At 39.0% G+C, this 18,203-nt stretch overlaps 3 protein-coding genes across 6 annotated transcripts; 2 read left to right on the plus strand and 1 right to left on the minus strand.

The window, feature by feature from the left end:
* Window positions 1-1,015: 1,015 nt before the first annotated feature.
* Window positions 1,016-5,430, minus strand: LOC116318315 (dynein light chain roadblock-type 2). Of its 3 annotated transcripts, none has more exons than XM_031737287.2 (5): window positions 5,338-5,430; window positions 4,573-4,651; window positions 2,540-2,707; window positions 2,350-2,414; window positions 1,016-1,522 (listed from the first exon to the last, which is right to left on the minus strand). In XM_031737287.2, exons 1-5 carry the CDS (start codon window positions 5,338-5,340, stop codon window positions 1,457-1,459), a joined length of 381 nt encoding a protein of 126 aa, XP_031593147.1. In that variant the 5' UTR covers window positions 5,341-5,430; the 3' UTR covers window positions 1,016-1,456. The 3 variants fall into 3 exon arrangements, with proteins under 3 accessions (XP_031593147.1, XP_039471587.1, XP_039471588.1); XM_039615653.1 differs by having other exon boundaries at window positions 1,016-1,518; window positions 2,337-2,414; XM_039615654.1 differs by having other exon boundaries at window positions 2,337-2,414.
* Window positions 5,431-5,433: 3 nt separating this feature from the next.
* On the plus strand, window positions 5,434-10,649 carry psmd7 (proteasome 26S subunit, non-ATPase 7). Its single transcript, XM_031737286.2, has 8 exons — window positions 5,434-5,570; window positions 5,968-6,059; window positions 7,693-7,785; window positions 7,876-7,973; window positions 8,081-8,161; window positions 8,273-8,364; window positions 9,385-9,583; window positions 10,020-10,649. The coding sequence occupies exons 1-8, from the start codon at window positions 5,497-5,499 to the stop codon at window positions 10,281-10,283; spliced, it is 993 nt and encodes a 330-aa protein (XP_031593146.1). The 5' UTR covers window positions 5,434-5,496; the 3' UTR covers window positions 10,284-10,649.
* A 789-nt stretch (window positions 10,650-11,438) lies between these two features.
* Window positions 11,439-17,758, plus strand: hprt1l (hypoxanthine phosphoribosyltransferase 1, like). 2 transcript variants are annotated; one of them, XM_031737262.2, is made up of 9 exons: window positions 11,440-11,877; window positions 12,192-12,298; window positions 12,691-12,874; window positions 13,075-13,140; window positions 13,228-13,245; window positions 13,500-13,582; window positions 14,407-14,453; window positions 16,073-16,149; window positions 17,199-17,758. In XM_031737262.2, the coding sequence occupies exons 1-9, from the start codon at window positions 11,860-11,862 to the stop codon at window positions 17,244-17,246; spliced, it is 648 nt and encodes a 215-aa protein (XP_031593122.1). In that variant the 5' UTR covers window positions 11,440-11,859; the 3' UTR covers window positions 17,247-17,758. The 2 variants fall into 2 exon arrangements, with proteins under 2 accessions (XP_039470176.1, XP_031593122.1); XM_039614242.1 differs by lacking the exon at window positions 16,073-16,149 and having other exon boundaries at window positions 11,439-11,877.
* The last annotated feature ends 445 nt before the right edge of the window (window positions 17,759-18,203 follow it).

An 18,203-nucleotide genomic window follows, 5' to 3' on the forward strand; every position in this document is an offset into this window, starting at 1 on the left:
ATTCATTCTCAACATTCACTGTATGCTCACATTGATTTCGGCTATAGATTTTAGGACACTGGCATACATAGTCTCTGTTATAATGCGTACACTGTTCACTATTATAGCCTGTTCAGAGAGCTATGTTTCCACTACTGTAGATATATTCATAGCACTCTTTGCCACACACTGGTACATCTATGTATGTATATATGTGGCACATCTGTGTATTTGTTCATAGTACATCTGTATATTTGTCTGTAGCTCATCTGTATATTTAGTCTCTCTGTACATAATTCTGTTCATAACTATTACACCATTTATACTACCCTTATCTGTATATATCTGTATATCTGTATATTTGTTCTCCACTTATCTGTTTATAATCTGCTCTTATTGCACTTACTGCTCTTGCACTTCTGGTTAGATGCAAACTGTATTTCGTTACCCTGTATTTATACATGTGTAATGACCATAAAGTTGAATCCTAATCCTAATCCCTAACTAATAATAACAACACAGGAACTTAACATATTTCTAATATAACATAAGAAATCAAAAATACAAAATAAACTCAAAATGCTGGGTCAAAGACCCAGCCCCTGATACTTTATAGGTTAAAAGTATCAGCATCGGTATTTTATTAGCAGTAATGGACCTGCATTTACTTGGTATTGTTTTTTTCTGTTTGTTCGTTTGTTTTTTTCATTTTTAAGCGGGACATTATTATGTAGTTGTAGGAGTAATTTCTTGAACTAAGCAATCATTGTGGTGTACCAGTTTAAGATGAAAAAATATACATAAAATCAGGTCTTTACTCATGTGTTATTACTGCTCCAGCACAGTATTGACCTAAATGATCAAAAGTGAATATATACTTTAACTCACTGTGTCAGCACCTTTTTTCCTCAGTCTCATTTCGTGAGGATGACAAGAAACAGTGTGGTTCCTGGACCATGACAACTTTGAGAACGTGTTCTTGAAAAATATCAGCGAGCTCATCAAGCGGTACTGTACCAATCTGGAATGTAACTGATTTGATTTTTCCTTTTATTAATTTTCATGTTTAGGGACATCAGCTCGCTTTAATTCAATTCATTCTGACATAAACGTTTCTTCTGCACTTCAAGGTGTTGATCATCATAGACGTAAAGCCCAAAGATCTCAGTCAGGCATACAGAAGTGTACATCTCCCTGGATGAAATCCATGATGTCAGTGAATGTTAAGTTGCACCAAAACATGTCGAGACGAGTATTAGTTTATTTATCCAAGACATTTAAACTTGTCACCAGTGAACTGTAAAAATAACGCTGTCTTGCCATCTAGTGGTGACAGTGTGCACGGCCTCACAATGTCTGTGGTCTTCTTATGATGTGATTAAAAATGGCTTCAAGGACAGACATCGTTATTTTGCCTCCTTCTTTTCTTCTCTCAGCTGAAAATTTCATCTCATCCATGTCTTTCAGTGTGCACACATCAATAGCCATCACTTCCCTCCTTCTGTAGCCAACCAGGATACTCTATTCCCAAGGGAGAACCTGTCTGAGGATAAGGAAGAGTCTGATCAGCAGGAGGAAGAAGAGGACGAGGAACAAGATGAATAAAGTATCAGGGCAATGAAGCTGTTTCTGAGACCTATGTGGATAGTGAGTTAGTCTCAAGATAGTGGAATGTGTGTACATACCTTACCTCAAGGGTAATTTTTATTTGATATGATGGAAACAGTTGAAAAAAATTCATATAGTTTTTAAAAAATACTTGATACTGATATGCAATGCTGGGCATACACCGTATTTGATAATTATTGGATTATATAACAATATAATCCAAGGTGACTTGGTATTTAGAGGTTACGGTGATAAATTCCCTGATTCTGGAAACTAATGTCCAATGAGTTCAAAGAGTCCATCAGAACATTCATCTGGGACAGATGTGTCATACTCTATGGCATCATCATTGACCATAACCATGACCAGAAGTTGGAAAATTATGATTTGGAAGAAGACACTGATACACACGGAGATAATTCAAAGAGTTTGCAGCCTCCATGAGCATGAGGATGGAGCTTATCAATCTGCTGCTCTTCCTTTATGATCTTTTTACAAGCTAATCATTTAAAAACAAACAAACAAACAAACTGATAAATAAATCTAAAATTTGCTTTTACAATTGTGAGTTGAAAGATGCATTTGTAGCACCTGGTGACAAGGCTATGTGACATAATTTGACCATGATGCTTGGTTATTTAAAGGAGGAAAAGATAAATAACAACAGAAATATATTTTAACCCATTTTAAAACTTTTCTGTCTTTCTTTCTTTTTCTTTTTGCACTTAGCAGGTGGTGCTGCAACACACCCAACACCCCTACCTCCCTGCTCATGGAAACATCTGGCTCAGGAAGCTTCTGAATGCCTATCACCAGATAGTTGTTCTCTGCAGAGACATAAAAGACAAGCTGAACCATACAAATGCAGGCAAACAACTGAGCCAAAAGTCAACAACTACATCACAACAACTAAAATCATTAAGTCAACAAACCCTAACTAATTTACACTCACCTGTTACAACAATGATCTCATTGCTCTTGGAGCGGACTCGGAGGGCGCTGAGATCATTCTGCGGGTCAATATCTCTGACTGCGCTTCTGGCCAATATCACAAGTTGTCGAAGTTGCCCTGCATATTGTAGAGTCATGGACTGATCCAAAGTTGATCTGATGGGAACACCTTAAAAGAAATTCATTCATCAGAAATTCATCAGACATTCAGACTGTCTGTATATTCAGACTTCATTTTAATATTTTCCTGGATAAATATTCTTTTTGGCAGAGGTGTAGTGCTTCCTGTTTGAATAGCTGAGAGCATCAGTCATGCACATGTTTGAGCTGTTACTTGTTTACACACACTGATCAGGCATAACTGAGCAAAAGTGATCAAACAGACTAAATTTACAAACATAAAGTCATCTGTCTGACCATTTTCATCAGTTCTTACATGGTGCTTTCAGTTCCCTCCTCCCTGGATATGTCTTCTCTCTCTGTGTCACACTATCCTGGGGGACTCTTGCCCACACACTCTAACTTTGAGGCCCTCTCACTCCCTCTCTTATTCTCTAGTGAATTTTGAATGTCACAGTTACAGATGTATCTGACAGCTCAGGTGGAGCGCAGGATTCATCCAGAGGAGAGCAGCTTTATTATAAACTATTCCACGGTGTAAACCTGGACTCTAACACTCGATCTAAGCACAGATTTTTTTTCGTCTGTATGCCATGTGAGGTTAGGTATTTTTTAAAGTTAGTACTAAATACTGTAAGATTCAGACATTAATCTGCTCTCTTTATTTATTGATTTTTTCTCTCAACTGTTGCATGCACAGATATTTAAATGTTCTATATTACAGATCTGAGAGAAGGAGAAAAACAAACTACATAAAAATGATTTTTGGTGTTGCAGAGTTTTATGACTGCATAATTTGACTAAAAATCTTAAACACTGCAAATCTATAATTTTAAGAAAAAAAATATCTCCATTGCCTAATGCATCTTGTACCGTTGCTTCGCTGTAGGTCTCTGGGAAACCAAATACATATGAACAGCAATAATTACTGCCCATGGGCCAGATTTTTTAATGCTCTCCTCTAGAGCACAACTATCTTTTGGCATTAAAAAGCTGCTGTTGGGATTTAAGAGGCACAGCGTCGGTTATGGTGCTGAAAGCAGTTTAACAGTAAATTTAACATAGTAAAAGCAGACATTATATTGTTTTGGGGGTTTGTGACAGTTAGAGTGCTTAGTTATTTGGAATGAGAAGGCTAAATGTTATCAGAGAGTGTGTAACTGTGAATGGAAATAGACTGGTACTTACACAGCATTTTTCTACTTTAACTGAGCACTGAAAAGGCTTTGTGGCGGGTGGATGACTCAAAGCTGTGAGCACAGCACTCTGTCCTGTAACACTTCACTCTGTCCTCATGTAGAATATTTAGAGCTGAGTCCCTTTCTGGTCCTCTGTAGTAATAGTATTTTACTGAAACCGAGCAAAACTGAGCTGCATTTCAGCTTTTCAACTGCATTTCTACACAGAGATCAATACAAAGTGAAAACATCTCTTCACACCTTTTTTCAGTAGTGTGTACGATTTGGATCGTTCTTCACACACATGCAGGGGGGCTCACAATCTAATGGTAAACAGTGTTGGTGTAAGAAAACGTGTTAACAATGCAGTTACACTGTGTTATTTTTGTTAGGCGATAACTTGCTCCCTTGTAGGCCTTCATGGAGCACATGTCTTAATGAGCCACTAATCTGTGCGGCTCTTGCTAGTTATTTACTGAAATGAACTGTTGATAGCTATCAGTTGCAAAACTAACACCGTGCCTTTTTGGGAAACCCCAACAGTAACTTTTTGACACCAAAAGAGGGTTTTAAGCTGCCGCACACCATTATTTTTGTCTTTTGTCTTTTGCCTTTATTAACTTTCTTCCATTTCAACTCATTATGACCACCATGAATATTTTATTTCCTCTCTTGGAAAAAAAAGTGACAGAGCATCATTCTGAGCAGTACTGCTCTGCTTTTTGGTGTTGCTTACCATCTGGATCGACAACTAGCGTTCCAATCACACCTTTAGTGGCTTCAATCCTCTTCATTTGTGCCTCAACTTCCTCACCCTGCTCAACCAAAAACATGATCAGGCACACATTTACATAAAAAATGTGGCTTTTCCAAGGACATTGTTATTAATATATGTGGCCTATTTACACCCTGCTTCTCGACTGTTAGTGGGATAACAAACTTGAATGATTTATAACAATGTATTACAAATAAAAGTGACTCCAGGTATACTCAAGTAATGGGGGTAAAGTCACCCCCATTTGACTTTACTTACTTATCGGAAGTGTCATTCATTTTCAGATACTAAGTGTAGCTTGCTAGAATTAAATGACAGAACAGATACTAAGGCTTTCTGTCTTATATAGTTCATAATCCATCGTGCTTGTGTGATTAGTTTCGTATAATATTATTAAAATGTAGTAAAGAGAAAATAAAAATATAACATAATAAATGAACACAAAATTAAATATAAAGCCAATACTTCTACTTTGAGTGGTTATTTGATAGTGGTTTGTATCATTTCGGGTTGTAAACCTGTTATAATACTTTTATACCCTTAAAAAGAACGGTAGCCCATAAGTACTGGCAGGTTGATGTATTGTTCACCGTGTTTGGTAAACATAAAGTTATCATTATGTAGTAGTTATAACTTTAAGCGTCTTGAGGCTTCTGCTGTTGTGATTTGACGCTATATAAATAAAACCGAATTGAATTGAATTAAAAGTTGCTCATAAAGTCGTACCATTTCGTCGGTGCTCAATTGCCTTCTTGCTGTTTTTGTGCGTCTCTACCTTCTCTCTGTTGCCAAGAGAAACGGAAGAGACGTCAGGAGCGAGCGGAAGTGTAGCGTAGCCGTCATTGTGTGGAGGTGTGTTGTGTTCTGTTTATCCTGCCTGCGAAAATGCCGGAGTTAGCGGTGGAAAATGTGGTCGTTCACCCCCTTGTGTTGCTCAGCGTGGTGGATCATTTCAACAGGTCAGTGAGATCTGTATTTAAGTTCCGTCTTATTATCAGTATTGGACTCCAAAGTGTCCTGAAGTGTGACGCCGCTGCTAGGCTAAGCTAACGTTAGCCATGCTGAGTCAGAGTGCCGTTAGCTAGTTAGCTTCTGAAAGTGTCAATGAACTGTATGAGCTGTAAATGAATCCAAAAAACAGTGTTATTCATTAGCATTTCTACACACTAATCTACATGCCCGAACAGTTTGATCTGGTGTCGTTAAACATGACGGAGCTGTGCACTAACTCTAGCTTAGCTTACGGGCTAGCTAACGAGTCAGACTGTATGGGCTTCATTGATTACATTTTTACAGAAATCTGTGACGATAACACTTTCCTCTGCTCGTTTCTTTTTTAATTTTTTCAATCTACAGGATAGGAAAAGTGGGAAATCAGAAACGAGTGGTCGGTGTCCTCCTGGGGTCATGGCAGAAAAAAGTTCTGGACGTCTCAAATAGTTTTGCAGGTAAAGTACATCCTTAGACGTATTTTCACCTTAAAATGTACTAATACCTAAGCCAAGCATTTACACTGTCAATTTCCACTGTAATATGATGATGTCTTTAGAAAATGTGTGTTCACGGGATGTGTTTTAGTTAGAACAGTCACAAACGGACATTTTATGACTAAAGTGCCTGTGTTAGTTTCTTGATCATATTATTCCCACATATCTTTTAGCTTTGTAGTCTACCGAGTCCAGCAGCATCCCACAGTCTGTGATTTCGGCTTTATTTTATTTTCTTGCATTTAATAACCATTAAACATCTTTGTCAATTGAAGTAAAGAAATCTCTAGTATTCTGTTTCTGACCTTTGCTTTTCATCCTCTTTTTGACACAAGCATGTCCACTAACATATGGGTGACCAACCTGATTCATTTTATGCCATGTTAAAATAGACAAATGCCATTTCTAAAGCAGTGATAAAACATTTGTTCAAACACCTATGTTTGTTTTCATTTTAAAGCTTGGAATCATTTTTAGGAAGTTGTATGTGCCTGGACATGCCGCAGTGCGTTCATAACTCAGCTGCCAGTTTTTACCCACATTGTCCCGACAACACATCATCACCACCCTTAAGGCCTCAGTACACTGGTCATGTTGGTGACTTCATGCGCTGTCGGTAGTGTCAGCACAGAGCTGGTGGATAATTTAGCCGGTGCAGTATTCTTCTGAATAATTGATGCCGCCAATCAGACAAAATCTCCACATCAGCGTTGATATAGGAGGAAGAGAAGTCAAAAGTGAAATTAAAGCATTTAGTCTCATTTTTTTCAGACTGTCACAACATCTCCCTTTGTATAAGCTGTGAATCTCTTTTGTACTGATAGAGCATTAAAACAATGGTTAGAATTGACACAGTTACACACTTGTGTCTTCAACTGTGTTGGCAGTGGCACAACACACCAGATTACAAAAATTGAGAGGTGCGTAGAATAGCATAGCATAGAATAGAATTCAACTTTATTGTCATTGCACATGTCACAAGTACAAGGCAACGAAATGCAGTTTGCATCCATCCAGAAAGTGCTTTAGCAATAATATAGATATATTACAGAATATAGATCTATTATAGGTATGTTACAATGTACATGGTATGAAGGTATGTTATGAATATACTATAACTATAAGTATGTACAGGCTATAGCTGTAGTGAGTGTACAGGCCATGTACAGGCTATGACCAGATTATACATAGCTGCCAGAAGCAGACTTGCGACAGCAGATGTGACATCAGTTTGGGGTCAGCTTTGTTGTACGGTGGATATAATGGGGTCTTTGTGGCCTATAAAGTCCTTCACACCTACACATCCCTATGTGCTCTTGCTCCCCAGTATTTATCTGACATTCTCCTCCCCTGCGCCATGTCCTTATTCATTTAATTACTATTTTTGTTTATTCTAACTATTAAGCGATTACAGGACACCAGTGTAAAACTAAGTGGTGTACCAGTTTAAGAAGATCTATTAAGTCAGGCTTGTCTCATGTCTCATTATTTATTGCCAATCACAGTATTGGTCTGAATTATTCTAAAAGTGAATATGTATTCTGAGCCAGTTTTTAACTCACTCTCAAGTTGTTTTTGTTTTTTTCCTCCTCAGTGCCATTTGATGAGGATGACAGGGATGACTCAGTTTGGTTCCTGGACCATGACTACTTGGAGAACATGTATGGCATGTTCAAGAAAGTTAATGGTAAAAGCAGTGCTTCTGTCTCTTAAATTAGTATGTTTTTAATGTTAGTGTGTCATTCAGATTTTCATACTTTTGCGTTCACTTTTTCAGCCAGAGAACGAATAGTTGGCTGGTACCACACAGGACCCAAATTACACAAGAATGACATTGCCATCAATGAGCTCATCAAGCGGTACTGTACCAATTCGGTAAGTAACTTGATATGTTTTTTCCTTGTATTAATGTGCATGTTTGTGGACATCAACTTGCTTTAATTCTATTCATTCTGACATAAACATTTCTTTTACACTTCCAGGTGTTGGTCATCATAGACGTGAAGCCCAAAGATCTCGGTCTGCCCACAGAAGCATACATCTCCGTGGAGGAAATCCATGATGTAAGTGATCGCTAAGGGGCTACAAAAGTCGGGACAAGTAGTTTGTTTTGTTTTTTTTCCTCAGATCATATTCAAAAATCTTAATTCATATGGGTAATTCCTTCTTTGTAGGATGGCACACCAACATCCAAGACATTTGAACATGTCACCAGTGAGATTGGAGCTGAGGAAGCAGAAGAAGTGGGAGTGGAGCACCTTCTGAGGTACTGAACAAAGATTTGAATTTAAACACATTAATGCTACACTGTTAGTCGAATAGAGATTTCAATAAACAAAGAATAAGTGGTATAACAGTACAGAGCATTAACTGTGCACTGCCAGGGCTGCACAATTATGGCAAATTTTATCACAATTATTTTGATTGATGTTGAGATAAAAATTGATTGATTTTTAGTGACAAAAATGTTTTTATTGGACTTTGATATAAACATAACTCTGCTTTCATGTTCCTGCTGATGTAAAAATCTCTGCATCAACATAACATTCATCTTCGTTCGCCTAAATTGCAGCTCAAGAAGAAGAAAAATAGAAATAAAGAAATTGGACCAAAATTTAACACACAATTAAATTACCACAATTAATTAACGGATAATTAATTACCAGTTAATTACCACAATTAAATTACCCGGGCACTGCGTTCACCTTTACACTGTGCTTCATTCCTTTTAATTAAAACATTTTTGACAACATATAAAATGTTTATTCAGCTGGCTTAAAATGCAGAAAAGGCAAAATATAAAATCCTTTATAACTGCATGGATGTGAAGTGACAAAGTTCTCATGAGTTGTGATATACCTCTTTATGTCCCATGCAATATTTTGTTGTTCTTGTCAGAGGAAATAACATATCTTTTGTCCACTGTGCTGATCAATTTCTTGCAGTCTTTGTTACTCACTGTCTTTAGTGAACATGCGCGTCTGACCAAGTGTAATGTGGTTGTGCTGAGGATACATCACATTAGCAACCACTGCATTGTTTTTTTGGCCTTAACATGCATAATTACACTGCAGTGTGTGGCGTGTGGGTTTGGGGGGGCGGGGATCATTGAAATCAATGAAAACACAAATGAGGAGAAAATAAAAAAACAAGTTGATTCTTGTTTACATGTGTGAGCCAAATGTGACACAAAACCATTGAAGAAAAAAAAAGTGCCATGGATCTTGCATCATAATTTTAGGATAATACTTGTGGTCACTGACTTATTGCTGCATCCCGTCTACAGAGACATCAAAGATACAACAGTGGGCACACTATCACAACGCATCACAAACCAGGTTCACGGCCTAAAGGGACTCAACTCTAAGCTGTTGGACATCCGCTCTTACCTAGAGAGGGTGGCTGCAGGCAAACTTCCCATCAACCACCAGATCATCTACCAGCTGCAGGATGTTTTCAACCTGCTGCCTGATGTAAATCTGCTGGTAAGTTGTTTATGTTTGAGGTCTGTTTACTTCATGTTTAATCTGAGAGAGATTATAAAACACTTGTAGTTGTATGTTACTTTGGGAATTTCATGTTAAAGATGTGGCCATTACCTTTTTTTTTCATTAAAGCTTTACAAATACTTTAATAATCAATGCAGAAACTTAATAAGGAAAATTGTGTTTAGTGTGATAGTTTTTTCAAACAAAACTCAAAAATGAGCTGGCATTTTCAATATCATGATAAAATACTCATATGCCTTGCTAATTTGTGTTTTTAATTGCTGTGATAAACAAAACCTTAGGTGTGAATATGAGCTGTGTGTGTGATCCAATTTGTGCGATCACAGCAATAGAAAATGTCTTTTATTATACATAATAAGCTACTAAGTTGTTTGCTTTGCTATGATAATATGCAAGTTTTTGTATTTTGCAGGAGTTCACAAAAGCCTTTTACCTAAAGACCAATGACCAGATGTTGGTGGTCTACTTGGCCTCGCTCATACGCTCTGTGGTGGCTCTGCACAACCTGATCAACAACAAGATTTCCAACCGAGATGCAGAAAAGAAGGAAGGACAGGAAAAGGAGGAAGGCAAGAAAGAGAAGAAGGATGACAAAGAGAAAAAAGATGACAAGGACAAAGACAAGGAGAAGGAGAAAGCAGACGGTGCCAAGAAAGATGAGAAGAAGAAAAAATAGTGAGCGTTCTTCCTCTGCAGTCCTCTCTCAAATCACACTGCCATCTTCTGGATGGTGCTCTACTTTGTGTCCACGGGCACAGCTCTGTATGTGGGTCTCGGGCTAAAAGTAGGACTCTATATGGGGAACGGTGTCATTTGAGATTTGGTCTCATGGTCACAAACGGCACTCTCAAAGACTTGTTATCCTACAGAGATGATGTTGTTTGCTCGTCGGTGTTGGCCAATGTGAGAACATGCTGTGTCCTGTTTTCATAGTTGCCATAGCCTCGATGTTGCAAACACCCGGTGTTGCTTTTTTTTTTCTTTTTTGTATGTTCGAGGAAAATGTTTCTGTATCATTCATTAAACTTGGATCATATTATAAGATGATTGTTCTGATTCTGTCTTTACATTTTTACACATTTTTTAAAAAATATTTAAAAGCGTGCTGAAGTCACCATTATAATTATAGAATTGTGACTCCACTTATAATTATGGAAGGGGAAGTTGAGTTAGAGAAAAACAAATGTGCGAGTGCTTACGCTGTGTGTGTGTATGTTTATGTAAATTGGTAGGGCAGTTTTAACTCAGCATTGCTAAACTTGACAAATTGCCAACTGTCTTGGGACAGTCAACTGATACAGCTGACTTGTTTTAAAGTGATACTACATAAATACAGCAAGCTTCAGTTTAAATACTTAAGGTAAGAAAGCCAGGGGAATAATAAATGTTTCCCTGTAGAGAAACTGTTATTAATGGAGCATAATGGGAAAAGAAAATACTTTAGATCATTTAGAAATTGCACACAATTTGTTTTCACATTTGCAGCTCATCTAGCAGATGATGCAAAGTAAAGCAATGTCCTCAGCAAAGGTTCTGACTAGTCTGAAAGACACCGCTAGCACCTTAATGAGTAATGACCCAGTGCATTTCCTGTTTCAGTATAACTTTTTCACACTTATTCTTTCATACACAAGTTTTGCATTAGTAAAGAATAAAAACACTTTAATTACAATTGTGATAATCATTTAACATTTCTCATTTTTTTAAATTTTAATGTAGCTACAGGAAACATTTCTTGCACATAAATTTCAAGTTAAAAGCGGTTTAATTAATGTATTGGGCCTGTCTGTGAAATCATCGCTGGGCACAGATGCGTGATAAACGCTCGCGCACAGCTCTCTGATGAGGAGGAGCCATCACCTGGCATGTTTTTGTTTTTTTAAACTGCGTCATCTGCAGCTTCTCTCCAGCGCTGGAAGTTTCTCGCTCTTTCACTTACCAAAATATACGCGAAGTAGCAGCAGAAGTAACACCACCATAGCGCGTTTAAGCCCTGGTTGTGTGGGACAAATCAGATTATCGGAAAGGCAAACTGGATTCTGACGTAAAGGGCTTAAACCCCGGCGGAGGAGCGTCGCGTGTGCCGCTCCAGCTCACAAGCGGTCCGTAAAAAAAAAGGAAAAGAGGAGAGCCGCTCGTGCAGCCTCCTGTCATCAAACCTCCACACACCCCTCCTCTTCTCCTCTCAGGACCTGAGCATGACTGTTCAGATTTTTCGCTGCGACTGAACGGATCGGACGGCCGCCGGTGTCATGGCTTCCTATCTGCAGGTGAGGCTGCCAGCTGCCGTCCTCTCTCCGGGCTGGGGTGTTTCGTACTTGTCGGGGTGTGGTTGTGCGCGGCGCACGGTAGGCTCTTTTAAACAGAAGGAGGAGGCACGAGCTTTTTCCTCACAATCTAAGCTGTCATGCCTTTTTACCTTACCACCATCCTACCACTAATTCGCCCAGTAAACTGGGTAAACAGGTGGTTGAGAGGCTCGGTGTTGCCGGGGGGTGGGGGGCTTCACTTTGATTTAACGCATCTTTGGCGCACATTATCTGTCAGTGCCAAATAGTTTGCGCATGTCAATTTCTGGTTCCAGATAGCTGATGATGAGAAAGGCCACGACCTGGACCTTTTCTGTGTTCCCAGACATTACGAGAACGATTTGGACAAGGTGATTATCCCACATGGACTCATCATGGACAGGTAAACTGATTTGTCACCTCTCTGGCTGGGATTTTTGTTTTGTTTGTTTTGTTTTGGTTTGTTTTTTGGGGGGGAGGGTGGGTTCACAGCAGACATCTTGGTTGCACAGGTGAACTGATGGGAAGCTGCTGCAATCGTGAGGTACTTAATGGAGCTGAATCGTGTTTTCAGAATGTGTGGTATGAAAAACAGGTGTGCACTATACAAAATACTGCTACCCACAACCAGGAGTGGATTTGTATGTGGGTCTGAGGGTATATGTAGACTCGATGCCAGTAGTGCTAAAGTGCAAAATCACTTAAAGGATATTCTCCCCATCATTTAGGAACTAGGCTTCATTATGATTTACAGTTCTGTCACTGTTTCTCTCTCCCACCTCCTCTTTGATGCAGGACAGAGCGTCTGGCCCGCGACATCATTCGAGACATGGGGGGACACCACATTGTAGCTCTGTGTGTGCTGAAAGGCGGCTACAAGTTTTTTGCAGACCTCCTCGACTACATTAAATCACTGAACCAGAACAGCGATAAATCAGTCCCGCTGACAGTGGATTTCATTAGGGTGAAGAGCTACTGCGTAAGCCGCCTTTCTCATTTCATGGATGTGAGGGGAGGGAAATGGAATTGGCAGAAGTACAAATGAGAGCAATCTTGTTAAAAAACGCTGCAGTGCAGAGGCATTTTGGAAAGTAGATTTTTTTTTTTTTGATAAAAATGTTCATTATGAGGGAGTTTGAGTTTATGGACACTGTCTCCTTTTTGTGTCTCCCCCCCCAGAATGATAAGTCAACTAACAAAGTTAAAGTCATTGGAGGGGATGAGCTGTCCAATCTCTCAGGCAAGGTTAGTCTTTCTGTCACAGAGGAATACTGCTGTCTTCTTCATAGAGGTTTAAATTATTAACTTTGCTTCTGTTTTTTTGCTCTGCAGAATGTTTTGATTGTTGAGGTAAGCTCTTGTTATTATCATTCAGGTGGCTGATGTGGATAAAAAAAAAAAAAAATCTACATCTAAAACATGTTCTCTATTATTAGAGTTAAATAAAACATTAAATACTCAACATATTTTATTACTGCTACTGTAGTGGTTTTAAATTGCAGTTATGTTTGCTTGCTTTTAACATTAAATATCAGACATGATATCTGATAAATGCTTCTTTGTGCTTACATCTCTAATTTGAAAACTTCCGGCTTTGTTGAAAGGATATTGTGGAGACGGGAAGGACGATGGAAACGCTACTTTCCCTGCTGAGTGAATGTAATCCCAAGATGGTTAAAGTTGTAAGGTAGGCACCCTCAGATGCTGTTTATAGTGCATGAGACTGAATTACAGACCTCCACAGTAACTGGCTGGTATGTCTTCAGAGAGACAAAATGCATCTAGCTAATGGATACTCTCCTTTAGGACTGTATTAGAGATGTGATGTGACGGAAGGATGGAGCAGCTTAAGAGTTAATCTGCAGTTCTATTAACTGCACTGTGGAGGCAGAGGCCATTTCTCTGATGTATTCCTGATAGCTGGTTAAAACAGGAAAAGTGCTCAGCCGATACAGTTCCCCTCTGATGTTTGCACCACTTACAGTAGTTTGGGAGGAACATCTCTGTGGCTTTGATGTGTGCCGTGTAATAGTCTCCTATCAGTTTTTTGTCATACCCATTTAAATAGAATTATAGACTTTTAAGGGGTAGTTTACCACAGGAAAAAATAAAGCTCCTCCCACTTGAGTGTGATTTCGAACCATGTGATTATTTTCCGTTCCCCCTGAGGTTTTGCAATATCTACCACTGAAATGTCTTTCGAGCACACTGCAGCTGAACTGACACTTTTACAATCCACAAGCTTCTCTTTTTTCAGTTAGAATTGTCATTTTCTAGAATCTACCACAGTAAAAAATGTAATTTTGTGAAATAGGATTCCTCAGTTTTGTCTGTACACGGGTCCATAAGATCAAAAAAAGAGTTTAATCTTGGACTGCAAATAGCCATGTTTGGGTGGATGTAACAGGGCAGTGAAAGATGTAAAATGTGACCTGAATAGCCTTTCTTTTGATGACAGCTCTTTGTCTTTGACTTCTTCATAAAGCTTCATTTCCTCACTTATCATTCCAGTCTCCTGGTGAAGAGGACCCCAAGAAGTTCAGGATATAGACCAGACTGTGAGAACCTCTTATTTTTCTTCTGCATTCTCTGTTTAGTGACGAATGGTATGGCTCAATTTGTGACTTTCAGTCATTTGCGACTCTTCGAAGACCCAGTGAAAATTTTAATGAAGCAGGATTATAATTAATCTCAGGGAAATCTACTCTAAATGTAGCCGAGCCTGGCACTTATGTACTAATGCAAGCCTTATAACCCCCTACTCACACCATCTGTGATTATGTAATGCTTTTAGGTTTGAGTTGGGTAATCTCTTTAAGATCGTCCCTCAAGGACAGCTGTTACTGTAAGTGTTTTGACTTTCTGCTGTACAGCGCTGACTATTTAAGTACAACCTCACTGAGACCATAAAAGAGCAGTGACTGCTTGTTTATGACAGAGCCAGTTTGTTGTTTTTCTTCCAGTGGTCTTAAAAGTAGCTTCTGCTTTCTCTTATTTGTAACCCTTTGTATCAGTGATGTTACATAGGGAGATTTCCCCTTCTCACAGCTCCTAATGTTCCTATCACTGCAGCCACTTTGGACTTTACCTTTCCCATCTGCTCCAGTTGTTTCTTCTGCCATTGCTGTCTGCTGAGATTTCCACATATATCACAGATGCACTTTGTTAACCACCACTATGTCTGGTTGGTTGGTCGGTCAGCAGCTGCTTGTCTGTCTAGAAGTCAAACTCTGATAGGACCATATTGTTATACTGCTATGATCAGAACTCTCTTCTAAGCCATCTTTTTCTATCCACTGGTAGTATTTCTTGATGCCAGCTCCTTCCTCTATCCGTTGATGGTACATCCCAGGAAAAGATTTCCATGGGGGTTTGGTCATCATGATAGTTCCTCGTCCTGTTCCCCAACTATCCTCAGTTGCCGGAGGTATTCTTGGAGCAGCTCCCCGGGTTGCAATCTTTCTGGTGACCTGAGATGTTCTGTGTTTCATCCTGGACTTTGGCTCTGACACTCCGACACTCACTAATCCTCCCCGTTCCTTTTTCTGTTGCTCGTAGACCCTCAGGGTGCTAGACTTCAGGTAGAGAGCTCCACACATTGTGAGGAGTTTTTGTGTCTTGACATGAGTGCCATCTCTCTGCTCCTGTGGTCAGTTTATTATTCCAACTGGGTATCTGATGATCGATAGGGCACAGACATTGATGGCTTAGATCTTATTCCTTCTGTTCAGCTAGCTTCTTAGAACCTACAATACCTTTTGGGGGTATATGGCTGTGGCTGATCTTTGTGCGACTTTATCATGGTTCTCGTAGGCCTGTGGTATATACAGGTACTTATAGTTGTCCTATATATCTGTTATTTTATCTTCTGGTGACTCCACCCCTTCATATCCATCGTATCAGCTCTTAATGATGAGCTGGCTTAGAGGGTTGAGGCCTATGCAGAACAGCAGTGGGGACACCTTGGTATATTCTGCATTTGATGGCAACTTGAGTGATTGCCTTCGGTTTTGTTTCCAGTGTTGTTCCGCAGACCCATTGACTTCCTGATAAAGGTTATTAGCACACTAATAGCTTTGTACAGTGCCAACCACTCCAGTATCCATGTGATTTTACTTATATAATATAAATACATGTTATAATGTAATTTTAAAAAAAAAAATTTTTTCCCCCCCAGACATCGGTTTTGAGGTACCGGATGCCTTTCTGGTTGGCTATGCTTTGGATTACAACGAGTACTTCAGAGATCTCAGTGTAAGTGTTTTTTGGAAGTTGGTTACTCAAGGTCTCCTATTATAAAGGTGATTCTAACACAGATTTAGCTGGTTTGGGTTAGTGCAACATCCACTGGAGATGGCTGTGGTTCTAATAATCGCTGGCAAGCTGGCATAATACTGGACCCTGACTTGCCCCCATGCATCCATTGGCATGGAAGTGTGTGAATGTGTGTGATGGGGTGAATGATGCTTGTAGTAAAAAGTGCTTTGAGTGCTCAGAGTAGAAAAACAAAGTGCACAAGTGCCAATCCATTCTATTTACCCAAAGATGTGGAAAATGTCTGATGTTTTTCCATGCTCACAAGAGCAAGTGCACCTGAGATACTGAATGAGTAATTGGCTTGATATTTCACAAATTATCAGTCTGCCCTAAGATGAAATTATTTTAGATATTACTGTTTTTACATAGTTGTTTTGAGGGCCCCTCTAATATGCATTATCAGGATTTATCCTGCATTAAAAACTGATTTTGCCCTTCACTGAAAGAAAAAGATCATTTTCTCTAAATGGTCTAAGTGGGATTACATTTTCTTGAGCTTAGTTTGAGTGAACTAGTTGTGCCATAACAATATGTGGACCAGTTATGCTTCCATACATAGTCATCCCACCAGAGGCCCAATTTGAGCCAAATCATGACATTATTTAGGCAGACTGTTGAGGTTAGCTTTAGTCACTTTATCCTCAAAAATCTTGAAAGTGGAAAAGTATATTTATAGTGTTTTGTATAGTTACAGGATTGGGCAACAAATGATGTTTTTATATGGTTGTGTAGTGTTGTATTAAAGTTTTAAGGTATTTGTGAATATAACTTGGCCTTAAATATTTGCTGCAGTAGGAATAAAAGAGGTGTAAAAAAAAAAAAATGAAATAAAAATAAAACGCAACTGCAGATTCAGGGTCCTGATGTTCTGCCTGCTTACTCACCATGAGGATGCCATGTTTGGTGTCACTGGTTTTTAGTGAAACCAGTGCTATGATATTCAGCATTTCTGTTGATGTTTTTTTTTCCCCCCTTCTTTTCTTCAGCACATCTGTATACTGAATGATCAAGCAAAGGAGAAGTACAAAGTGTGAGCAGATGAAGTGCTGCAGAGGCTGATGTCTGAATCGCTGAAGACTTGGACCACTGTGACATGCCTCGTTAGCTTTGCTGTGTTTTGAAACGTATTTATTTTTCTATATGCGAATCCACAAAAAGTGACTTGTGGGTTGTAACTAACTTTAAGAACATTTCTTTCCCCCCTTATAAGTGGGATTAATTCTGTATATTATCAATATTTTGGTTGTCAATTTATTGAATTTATGTTAAGAATTAAGGTGTAAATAACAGTTTTGAATAGAAGTGGAGATAAAGAATGTCATTAATTTGCTATTATGGAAGTACGCACATCTCAGGCTACTGCTTTATTTTCAGTGAGCTGTCAGATTATTTGTAGCCTTCGAATGTTCCAGTTTGGATTTATACTGAAGACATATCCTCTCATTATGCCATAAAATGACTTGTCATGTACTGTATGTTTTGATTCATGTCCAATGTTTTCACCAAGGACCTCTTTACAGCAATACAAATCCCAGTGAAACCTCGAGTCTGTTTTCTATTTTCCCAGAAGAGGGAGTAACACTGCATTTATGCGTGTTTTTAAAAAAACGTAATAGGCCTACATTAAACTAATTACAAAAACACACTTTACTTTGGTACTATATGAAATAGTCAGGAGTGGCGAAAGTATGTGAGGGGGGTGTAGGACATGTGTCAAGGCAGCAAGACTGTGGTTAAGAATGACAAGTACAGGTGGGATTGCATCAGGAAGGAGGCTGAGCTGGAGGTAACCAGGATGTACAGGATTAGGAAATGAGTACATCAGATGGACAGCTCAGGTTGAAGAGACGAGGCTGAGATGGTTTGGATGTGTGCAGATGATAGATCGCGGATATACTGAAGAAAGGATGTTGAAGATGGAGCTGCCAAGCAGGAGGAAAAGAGGAAGGAGTACGTGCAGTGGGTTAGTGAGACAGAGGAGAAAGCTACGG

The sequence above is a fragment of the Oreochromis aureus genome, linkage group 7, assembly GCF_013358895.1.
Source record: "Oreochromis aureus strain Israel breed Guangdong linkage group 7, ZZ_aureus, whole genome shotgun sequence".
In the NCBI taxonomy this organism is placed as follows: domain Eukaryota; kingdom Metazoa; phylum Chordata; class Actinopteri; order Cichliformes; family Cichlidae; genus Oreochromis; species Oreochromis aureus.